General features: G+C 29.5%; 2 protein-coding genes across 3 annotated transcripts in view; both read right to left on the reverse strand.

Moving 5' to 3' along the window:
* NPF (neuropeptide F) overlaps positions 1 to 12,236 on the reverse strand; it is a 15,669-nt gene extending 3,433 nt beyond the window's left edge. The window contains exons 1-2 of one of the 2 annotated variants that reach the window (XM_029316618.2): positions 12,218 to 12,236; positions 11,865 to 11,912 (exon numbers count right to left, since the gene is read on the reverse strand). The gene's annotated coding sequence lies outside the window, so the exon portion shown is untranslated. Of the gene's footprint in view, positions 1 to 5,169; positions 5,349 to 11,864; positions 11,913 to 12,217 lie in introns of those variants that run through there. The other variant, XM_029316616.2, reaches the window with a different exon arrangement.
* Positions 9,412 to 11,320, reverse strand: LOC146721345 (uncharacterized). The gene is made up of 2 exons (XM_085486995.1): positions 10,025 to 11,320; positions 9,412 to 9,921 (listed from the first exon to the last, which is right to left on the reverse strand). Exons 1-2 carry the CDS (start codon positions 11,094 to 11,096, stop codon positions 9,665 to 9,667), a joined length of 1,329 nt encoding a protein of 442 aa, XP_085343121.1. The 5' UTR covers positions 11,097 to 11,320; the 3' UTR covers positions 9,412 to 9,664.
* Positions 12,237 to 12,307: the final 71 nt, after the last annotated feature.

Here is a 12,307-nt window from a genome sequence, read left to right on the forward strand (position 1 = left end):
CGACAACTTTATCAATAGACGGACTCGATGAAGAATACCGAATCGTGTGAAACCAACTGTCAAAGTATAGTTGATCGGCAAATTATAAGTCTCATTTTGTATACTTAATATTCCATCTTCGAAAGTATACCGAAACTTTCCCATATCACATGACATGATCGAGCATTATTGCCGTAATAAATATAAGAGATATACAAAACTAATTCGAGAAGTCCAAACATCATCAATAAATTAATGCATGACACATGCTTCTTGATCTTTTCGATTTTCTTGATTTTTTGTGAAAAAATGTGTTCAATAAGTTGCGGTTGTGCGCCGTGAATTATGCTTTGAAATTAAATACCTCCAGGACGCAATTTAGATTTAGAAAACTATTATAGAACGAATATTTTCTATTTTCTCAAAGTTTTTTGTTGTATTACACGTTCTGAAATTTCAGCGCATTTCTTGAGCGCTTTGTGATATAGGAATACGTCGTCGATCAAACGTATAATACTTTATTTTTGAAGAACACGGAGAACCGTATTTTTAGAAGTATCTCGGTAAACTTTGAACTAAAGGGATGAGAATCGTGCGCTCCATTTTTTAAAGGATTGAAAGAATTTTTATTTTTATTGTTACCGGATAAATAGCTGCAATTCCATATGCTTCGCATATTTTCATATCTTTCGAATACAGAACGATAAATTCTGAATTGACGCGCGAAAGAAAAGTGCGAGATATTATAAATTGCGGCATCTATTGAAGCGCGAAAGATTTTGATATATTTTATATTAAGTACAAAATATTGATGTCTAACATATCCTCTCACATGTATTTATATAGACATTCTTATTCTTAAAATTTCTCAAAATATAGTATAAAATAGGTAATTCGTTTTAAGTAATCACACGCACAATTCTGATGACAATCGAGATATTTGATGAAATAAAAAATAAATTTATAATATAATGGAACTACATATGAATGTATTATATCATATAAATATAATTTATTTAATAATTAACAATATTGTCTTTTTTGTATGTATGTTTCTTTGATGTTGTGCTTGTAAGTTTTAATTAAAAATGCCAATGAATTTAAAAAATAAATACGTGCAATAAATATTTTTTATTAAAAAAAAATGTTAGAGCGAAAGCATGTGTGAAAAAAGGAAAATTTGTATCGATAAATTTAATCAAAGACTGTCGGTTCCTTTTAACAAATTTCACTAATTATTGAGAATGAAATAATCGAAATATAAATCATTCCTCGTTAAAATAGATAATAAAACAAATTTAAAAAATAAATACGTGCAATAAATATTTTTTATTAAAAAAAAATGTTAGAGCGAAAGCATGTGTGAAAAAAGGAAAATTTGTATCGATAAATTTAATCAAAGACTGTCGGTTCCTTTTAACAAATTTCACTAATCATTGAGAATGCAATAATCGAAATATAAATCATTCCTCGTTAAAATAAATAATAAAACAAATTTAAAAAATAAATACGTGCAATAAATATTTTTTATTAAAAAAAAAAAAATGTTAGAGCGAAAGCATGTGTGAAGAAAGGAAAATTTGTATCGCACACATAACCGTATAATAATGCAGATAAAACAAGGTCCATGAGACGTAGAAACGTGCCGAAATGAAACGTACTCAACTCGAAGAGATCGCAAGTGTTGAAGGCGCTGATAACGATTTTCGCGCTTAATGTTTAGTAGTGTAGGCCGTGCCGGCACGTGCAACTCAATGAAAATATCATTGTTGGCCGACATTGTTACTACCGTAAGACTACATCGTCAGTTATACGGAGCGCGAGTGAATGCAGACTTCGTCTTATACAATGAACCGCGCATAGGTATGCGCTCGTTTTGATATCGTCGCTCTCTGCCACGTTTACAATTACGACTTTTCGCTTCTCCCAGGATAAAAATAGCGTAGCGAAATTAAATTACGGTGCCAAATACGATAATGATCCCAGACGCGGTGTCTCGGGAACGCGTTGCATTCATTGTTAACTGCATCAGAAATGCACCAAGTACTCGAGAGAGTAAAACTGTATTCACGCGATCTATATCTAGAATTACGTCATTGAATTTTGCAACGTAATTTCGATGCAATGCGAAGAAACTTCGAATTCGCATTCTATCTTTTCAACAAATTTTGTCTCTTTTTTTATGCGATATAATTATTACATTTTGCGAGCTGTATAATTAAAGATATATGAGCCTATTGATTTTTCTTCGATGGATCTATATAAGATATATTACGGTTCCTTTCGATGGAATAATAACGATCGCACGGATTGGAGAGGCGAGATTATTTTTTCGAGTTAATGCGTGATTAATCCAATCTTTTACGATATCGTATCAAATTTTATTAGTCCACTGAAGGCGACTATAATGTTTAGATAACGACAGATTAACGCTGGCAGCATAATGATGCATCGAAAATTCGCACTACCATAGAAAATGTCACGATGTTATGGATGAGTGTAATTATAGTTATTACTCGTCCAATTTTAATCTTCAACTTTTCAAGAATATATTCTAATTAAATCAAATGTATTTTCTAGATGTATATGTAATTATCTCGGCGGAAAATATTTTTGACATATCAAACGAGAAATCGGATAAAAAACTAGAATTGTATGCATATGATTCTCTCAATCGTGTGTATCAAATTATTTCGCCAATAAATAATGAAAGCGCGATTCTTTGAAAACTCGCGAACTCGATAAACCATAAAGACGATCTATTGCTGGCTCGATCTCACGATTCTCGGAAATTAATTACGTGACCTTTACGGGGATCTAAAGTGACAATATTGCCCACCAACAAGCGTCGCGAACGTTTAAGTTCATCACGTCCAACGCGCTTGGCATTTTTCATAAAGTTGGAGAATGCCGAATCGGCCATCTTTTCACCTTATAGCAGCTAAAAGGCTAAAAGAATACGTTGTTAGACTTTAAGGCGTCGCGTAAGATATCCGGCGCGAAAATCTCGGTTTAAATAGTCGACGAAATCCCACCATGTATATTATACCACATTTTCATATTAAAAAATACAATATTGCGGAATAAAATCGGCTATTTTAACAATATTAAAATATGTTCAATAATAGATGTATTTTAAAATTTATTTTGATAAAAAAATAATATGAAAATTTCTTACAAAAAATAGATTCGGACACCTCAGAGATATCCGGCGCGAAAATCTCGGTTTAAATAGTCGACGAAATCCTACCATGTATATTATATCACATTTTCATATTAAAAAATGCAATATATATTGCGGAATAAAATCGGCTATTTTAACAATATTAAAAAACAATGTTCAAATAGATGTATTTTAGAATTTATTTTGATAAAATAATAATATGAAAATTTCTTACAAAAAATAGATTCGGACACCTCAGAGATAAAGAATTGGTATTTATGAGAAAGTATATTAAAATGACATAATATACGTTATCGAAATGTATCATTAAAACGTATTTTTTATATTTTTTGATATAATTACAAAACGTTAATTTTGGAATTTCCCTAAATAAATCTCTTCTCCTTTTAGTCCGGAGAAATTATTTTCGTCACTTTAATTATAAACCGCCAAAACAAAATGTAATTCTTTAGGCTATGAATAATGAGGAACCAGGAACGATTTTAATTTGCTGATAAACAGGCGACATATAGGCGTCGGAATAAATTCGTTGAAAAATAAGCGCGCCACGAACGAAACGCGAAATGACAAGGGGACGAAAGGCCGTTTCGCTAAATATGGTAAACTTCATTGTGTCGCGTCCTAATACACGCAATTATACAGTCCAAGTCAGAATGGAGTGAGTAAAGCAAGCACGACCGATTACAGCGATAACGAAGCTATCGAATCAATCACGAAAGTCGATTTTCAGACGCGTTCTTCTGTGATGATGACATGCTCATCGCACAATGACTGATTACCACATCTGATAAAATATGTATATTTTTGATTGTGGTATCATTTATCACAAATTTTTTACATTTAGAACAATATTTTATAATAAAATCAATTGGCTATTAAGATTTTGGCTAGTAATAATTTCAGTACACTGAAAAAAATGTTACCTTGACTAGACCTTTCAACTAAATTACTATTTTATTAATTGAACATATATTAATATTTAAGTAAAATTTACGTTTTGTTAGATTTAATATGTTAATTTAATTTAAATATTTTTACACGTTTAATTAATAAAATAATATTTAGTTGAAAGGTTTAGTCAAATTAATAATTTTTTTCAGTGTCTATATACAAAATTATTTTACTGTAATGTAAAAATTTTTATTTGCCAAATCATATGCAAATTGCTTTTTAAAAAAATATTACTAATACCAAAAGCAATATCGCGCGATACAAATTCCTTATTAAGTACATTATAAAAATGTACTGTGTAATTTTAAGATAATTAACCATATATAAATTAATATATTAAAAATGCTAAAGATAATAAAGTAATAAAGTATGAAAATTTGCATACATTTGTTGATAAAATAGTATTTATCGCAGAGTTAATTAGTGATGCATTAATTTCAAAATTTGATTGATCAAATATAATGCATAATATTAAATTATATACCATATTATTTATTCGATTTACATTTGTAACTGCGATTTCAAAAATGATAAAATAATATATCGTAAATCACATCAAATATTATCGTAGTAAAAAAATGCATAGAAATTGCTATAATTTGATTATGATGAAAAGAGCCTATATATAATTGTAATATTAAAAACAATTATTTTCTGCTTCATGTACACTGAAAAAAAATTTGTTATCTCAACTAAATCTTTCAACTAAATATTATTTCGGTAATTGAACATATAAAAATATTTAAATTAAATATAACAACATATTAAATCTAACAAAATGTATATTCGACTTAAACTAATATATGTTCAATTAAAAAAATAGTAATTTAATTTTTAAACAAATTTTTTTCAGTGTAATTAAATTTACCTTTTTTAAACATATTAAAACAAAATTATATTTGGCATCACAATTGTACGAAAAATAAAAAAAGTAGTTAACAAACATAAAAATAAAAAATATTAATGATGAAAAATTTCCGAAATCAATTTATAAATGAAAGAATTCCACGCACCCTTTCGAATGAATCAAGTCAAGGAACTCCACACATACTCACCGATCGACAAACAAATCTCCGCCACGCTCGACTAACGAATCGCGATCGTGGACGAATATTAGCTCGCACTCGAGGGGAATTCTAAGTCGGTCTCACTGACACCTGGCGATCTCTTCGTCACCTATTCGATGTATGTTCTTTCTGATGTACTAGCGAACGTTTCAGTAGTTCGGATCGGCTGCTGAGCCGCCGACAGGAGTATATATACCGAAGGCATCCTCCGACGCAGCCTCAATTGCAACCAGTTGTAGCCAATCCCTCCTCGAGTCCAACCCCTCCAGTTACCCTTCTATACTCGCGGATGCTGGCTCGTGGATCTTTCTTTCATGGATCCCCTCGCGCTCGCACGATCGCGCCTTTGCTGGGTAAAAACGCTAAGCGATAATCGTTTAACTCGATGCGGAAGGATTGTTTTTCCTTTATCTCTAATAATACCAATAAATCGCAAAACAATGCGAATTTTAATTGACTCTTAATTTCAATCGTTTGCCAAATGCATATCTACATTCTTCTTTTGCACGCGGGCTTGTTAAAAGTCAAGAACCGTGTATTATTATATTCGTTTAAAAATATGTATATTTCATTATTATTCTTCTGTAACGGGGGATGTTCGCTCTTATGCTGCTGAATACGGAAATTGCGGAGATCCTATAATTCTTGGCGAACGATGCTTGCAATAACGAGCTGATCAAAATCAAATATTATCACAATAAATCATTCATCAAGAGATTAGATACGCACGACCGAATTTCACATAGAAATATCAAGATTATTATATTATACTATAATTGATCGTGTAAAAAATTGTAGGACTTTACCTATTTTTTTAATTATACACCTGATTTTTATTGTCAACCGAGGAGATACTGTAATATACATATAGCAACAGCTTTGACTGTAATCCTATTATTCAAATTTCCTCCCCCGAGTCCACTCGTCTCTTTTACATATATCAATCTGATAAATGAAACAACCTTTATATTGAGCTCCGACTACGATTTATTCGCCGATTATTTTGCACGTCCAGTGGTCGAACGATTACGATGTAGGTCGAGTAGATATCAACTTGGAAAAACTTTAAACAGAGTATATAAGCACCGAACTTACGATCGGACAAACGTTTAAATATCCTTCGATACTTTAACTTTTAAATGGAGAAAATGACGCAAGCTTACACGTGTCGCGAAATCTGGCGATAACGAGAAGGAGCGAGGAAAATCGGTTAAGAAGCATAATCCCTCACATGTGCGTGGGTGGATAAAGCGGATCGTGATGGAAATACTGGTCAATAAGAACTCGACGAGGGATGATAGGTCGATCAGAAATATTGTTAATAAAGAGATCGTTCTGTGACGTGAGAATCCGCCGTCATTCATTTTCGACTGTTATCGCAAACTCCGTTAATTCGTACCTTTGCCGATATTGATTACTTTGATTCTTCTTTTCGTTTAGATTTCCAAGTTACATATATACAATATATATGAGGTCCAGAGAAGTTATCTTGTTCTATATATATATATTTATATTGAGTACAAAAAATTGTATCAGAAGTTGTGTAACTTTTCGCGGTTAAATATAGCGAGATTAAATCTAAAAAAGATATTACATCCAGACATTATCAATCTCATCCGATTAGAAATTTATTATTTAATGTAAAAAATTATTAAAATTTAATCAACCAAAAATTATTATATTATTTATAAAAAAAATTAATAAAATATTATTATTGAGTGACGAGAGTCATACAATTCTTAAAATTGAAAATTATTTTTTAATGCAAAATACTGGATCTTCGCTCCGAGACACATGCGCTTATTTGATTATTTCATCTAGTTGTTCAATAATAAAGATTGATGAGATGAATAAATTTTATCTGAACTTTACCTAAAAATAAACTCATTTTAATTTTGTAGAAACAGCTGTGTAAAAGTTGCAATTTTTAAACATTTAAATCATATTTTATAACATAGCATTAATTAAAATATAAATTTTTAATATAAGACGGGACTTGCAAGAGAAGAAGACAGAGAAAGCGTATATATGAATATACACAGGCAATTTTAAGAACGAATCTCATATAAGAAATAATCTTGAAATTATTCACAGTAGTAGCTTACAAAGTGTATATATTAACAAGATACTTATCAGGATAAAATTACTCTCTCAGTTTTAAAAAAGAGAAAGTTTAACATAGCTTGTTATCATCCACTTGTTCTTAATTTTACGCGAATAGAGAAGTACTTTATGATATGATGCGAGAATCCCGCGTTTACGAGGGTTCTGTTTCTTAAGCTTTCTTGACATACCACATATCACCTCTTTCCAACGATTCTTCTTACTCCTATATATCCCCCAAATAAGTTTTCGCTCTTATCACTGTTGTTGATTTATGTCAGTCAAATGATTTTGCGGATGTTCCTCGTTTGGTTCATTAGAACTTCACAATTTACACTCAAAAAATTTTGTTAACTTGACTAAACCTTTAACTAAATTACTATTTTGTTCATTGAACATACATTAGTATTTATTAGATTTAATATGTTATATTTAATTTAAATATTTTTATATGTTCAATTAACAAAATAATATTTAGTTAAAAGGTTTGGTAAAGTCAACAATTAATTTTTCAGTGACATGGTTGTCGAGTCGCACTCATCAAAGAAGCTTAAGTTAGTCTAAGTTCAGAGGATATTCTTATCCTTCCTTCGAAGGAAAGCGAGGAAATAAAATTATCACGAAGAGAGAAATTAACAAGAGCTGCGTCCGAGAAGCATATTTCCGTTGTTCATTGTAGTTATGGGATTTTTAATTCAAACTAAGTACGCGCTCGCATTCGTATATTTAAATACACTTAAAATACGTTTTGCACTCGCGAAGCGCACTCGTTTCACAGGGGAAGTTATAGAGAAGTTTGACGGTAGGTGAGTTAACCGACAAAGTTACAACCGGTTCCGTAAAGCGCGGGTTGCAGTTATTGCAAGCTCGGAAAGAAGCTCGAGTCGAACCAGGATGATGATGTACGTGTATATGTGCGCGGGCGTGTGTATAATCAATCGTAACAATTCAACATAAAGTGTAGGGTATGGGGTCTTATCAAATTTGCATTTAAATTAAATTTATATTTCGCAAAATTAAAGTATGAATTCTTTAAACGTTATACGAAATATTGATTAAGAAGCTATATCTCATCTTATGAATTTGCAACTTTATTTGCGCAAGCATAACTTTTTATTGATATATGGAATAATTTTATATAATAATTTTTCTATAATATTAGTTATTATATTTTATATTAATATATTTTATATTTTAATATTAATGTATTTTAATAATAAATATTAAATTTTTTAGATCTGAGATCGAATATATCTCATTTACGTTATTTATCTGTATTTTACAATAGAGTTGTTACACGATTAAATCAACTCTTTTTCAGGCCAGTGAACTTACCTTTATTGGCCACAATCATTCTGGTTACATCTAATTAGAGATGTAACTGTGATTTCTATCAGAGATATCAATGAAGGAGAGAAATTCTTTCCGTTTCCGGCTAATTATTATCGCCGGTGCATGAACGAATTTTACGTAAGAAATCACGATCGTTTGTTAAACATCAATCAAAATTATTTTATTTATATATTTTTTAATATAAATAAATATATATATATATAATTATTTATAATAAAATTTGTAATAAATTTAGACTAAAATAAAATTCATTAAAAACGTTCATATTATATACACTATTTAATTGATTGATAATTTGGTCGACTTGCATCAATCAAAGTAAAGTCTTTTTATATGTCACACTACATAGATGGATAAACTACAAAAAAAATTAGGATAATCAACGTTTGTTAAAAGAATAAGTTATTTATATAACACAGTTGTTACTATATGTACAATTAATAAAATCAAATGTGCGCTCTTTAAATAAAATAAACAAGAAAAATCTAAATTAAAATTTGATATATCTTTCTTTGATTAATACTTTAATTTATACTTATATGTAATATGCTTTAATTATGTATATTGAAGACATAGGTATATCAAAAGTCCAATCGGTTACGTCAAAAATTATATAACAACACGGATTTTTTAACTATTGACTGTTATTCGATTTTTAAGTGCATCCCGACTTGTATTCGCGTATATTTTACGCATCGAATTTTTGTTAAAATGTATTTGCATTTTATATTATTCACTCATTATAACACATTACAATAATGATATTCGACAAAAAAATGTTTCAAACATAATGACTTCTTGCACCAAGAACATCTTACTACAGCTATATTATTGCAACCTTCGATATCACATTTTGTTAAAGTTTCGTCTAAACTAAAGTGTACTGGATTTTCGAATTCGTCTGGTCTTTCATTCGTATAACCACTTTTAAACCACGAATATTTAAATAAGTTTTGATATCGTGGGGATGACAATTGATTATGTATCAAAGATTGCAATTTTATTATATTATTTCGTTCATGTAAGTTTATATACTTTCCAACAGTAAAACCGCATCTGAAAATCTTTTAGCAAAATTTTTCCAAATTCTGAATCCATAAACATCTAATGGTTGTATTTTCCCTGTAGTTCCTTTCGGTATTATCATAGTAGTAATATGTGTTCCAGGAGGTGTTAAATCCGAAATCATATTGGGGCAATGTCCAGTCCATGAATCGATAAGAAGAACGCTATTAGGACCAATGTTTGCGAAATAAGCTTCTTCTAACCACATTTTAAAATGATCTGTACAAAATATAAATGTTAATTTAATAGTTTTTTTATGACTCTTATTAAATTGTTAAATAAAATAAGGTTGTTAAAAAAAGTAATTATAAAAGGAAAATACCTGATGTCATTTTACCAGATTTCGATGCTTTTACAATAACATTTTCTGCTTTAAATAAATTTTCTTGTACTCTTGGTCCAAATTTACCATTAGCTTCTTTTAATACAATAAATAAAGGGGACAACAAATTGCCATTACAGGATATTATTGGTTGTATCGTATATGAATGGGTTGTTGATGATATGGATTGCACGACACGTTCTACTTTCTTTTCTCCCTGGTTAGACAATGATCTTCCAGAGTGAAGTTCCAATTGGAAACCACTTTGATCTGAATTGTAAATATTTTCAGATCCAAACTGTTCAATAAGAGGTTTTACTGTTTCCAGAAAATCATCAGCTGATTTTTGCAAATCAGCAGAATCTTCTAATGTTCTTCTAGTGACAAACTTCGTAACTTTTCTTGAAACAATTCGGTGAGACTTCTTAAATCTTGCTATCCAACTGTGAGATGCTTTAAATATAGGATTTAAATTTCCTATTTCTTCTTGAGCTTGTAAAGCCCATCTTTTTAAATCAATATCATGAACCATGAATCCTGATTCGACAGCTGCAGTAAATTTATCATGTGTAAATTTGGAGATGTAAGATAATTTTTCTGTACGACTTCCACCTGATTGTATTTGTTCTTCCCATCGCCTTAACTGACGTTCAGATGAAACTCTTCTAAATTTATTTTGTACTACTCTTAGAGGACGATTCCTTTTTCTGTCATTACTGTTTTCATCAGTGTCCCGAAATCGCCAATACTCAACAGCTCGTCTTTTATAAGAACTATCAAAATTTGTATCATCATTTGAACAATGAGGATGAGAATTTAAACTATCTTCATGCCATGCTTCTTCGTCATCTTCAATTATTTCAAAACTATGTAATTTATAAGGTTCTTCATAATCGAGATATATTTCTTCCGTTACTTCCACCCCATTATAATGAAAAACGCTATCCAGTAATATTTTTTTAATGTTTTCCTTTAATTCCACTTCTGCTTCAGTTACTGGCGTTTCTGTTAAATATATTGAATTTATTGACACCAATAAAAGTCTAACAACGTTAAGCGGATTGATAATCATATTCAAAGATGTTATATTTTGCTTTCTATTGCAATAAAAGAACAGTTTGTTACACAGATATTATTACAACGAAAAGACTACACCGACTGTGAGAATTATGCTGCTACATGAACAATTTATATTAACTTATCAGAAATACGTCATCACATAATCTTATTTTATTATTTATTTTAACGTATTAAAGATTTTATTGTAAAAATTATAACTTATCTGGAACACGTACACATAATCTTATCTTATGATTCATTTAACGTAAGATATAAAATTTGTTTATGCCAAATATTGCGACATTGGTATTCGCAAGATTCAATTAAAAAATAATTTTATTATAAAATATAATTGTTTTTAATTTTTATAGAAGAAATTAAATATTAAAGAAATAATAAGAAAGCAGGGGGTATATTTAAAAAATTCTTATTAATTATATTTAAAAATTTTTTTTTAAATCTAAATATACACAATACGCAGTTATAAATACATAGAAAACATAAATAAGAATTATACAAAAACATTTTTTATATATTTTATTGTTCGACGGTAATTACTTACGCACATAGCACGGATGAGCGTATATACGGGAGCGTTTATAATTAATTTTCGAAAATGATATTTCGTAACATAACTTTATTACACATGGTTTAAGTAAGATGATCTAATTTATTCTAGTCTATCCAGTTTAAGGCAACGAATCTATCTATAATCTAAAATCTACAACTATGATCCATAAATTCGTTACCCCAAAATTAAATAAAAATTTATCTCACTCACCGACACCGATGCAGAACAACTGAGTAGTTGATGTTAAAACTACGTTGTCTGTAACATACGAATATAAAATCCAAATTATAACAATTCAAATTAATTATTTATTACTTAAAAAAATTATTAGATGCAAACTTTATACTTGGTGCATAACAAAATAATAAAATATATATAAATATATAATAAAATAGTTTTATAAATTAAAAAAAATTTCTTGAAGTAGAAAACTTTTATAAAATTTATATAAATATTTATATGTATAATACCTCTGAGTTTCTCTTATTTAAATTGTGCAAATAAGTGAACTGAATTAATGTGAATTATAATAATTAATATAATTAATAAATAACGATACACACCTTAGGATTGCACCGCAAGTACCTGATGCCTCTCCTAAGCTTCCTCCTCTTCTCAGGTTGTCAGGGTTGTCAAAAAAATCTGTTGATTAA

Source organism: Nylanderia fulva, unplaced genomic scaffold (genome assembly GCF_048542155.1).
Source record: "Nylanderia fulva isolate GAGA-0341 unplaced genomic scaffold, ASM4854215v1 Scaffold5, whole genome shotgun sequence".
In the NCBI taxonomy this organism is placed as follows: domain Eukaryota; kingdom Metazoa; phylum Arthropoda; class Insecta; order Hymenoptera; family Formicidae; genus Nylanderia; species Nylanderia fulva.

Coding starts and splice junctions, on each gene's coding strand:
- LOC146721345 (XM_085486995.1), bottom strand. CDS start 11,096: ATGATTATCAATCCGCTTAACGTTGTTAGACTTTTATTGGTGTCAATA. Junction 9,922..10,024: donor ATCTGGTAAAATGACATCAG/GTATTTTCCTTT, acceptor TATTTTGTACAG/ATCATTTTAAAATGTGGTTA.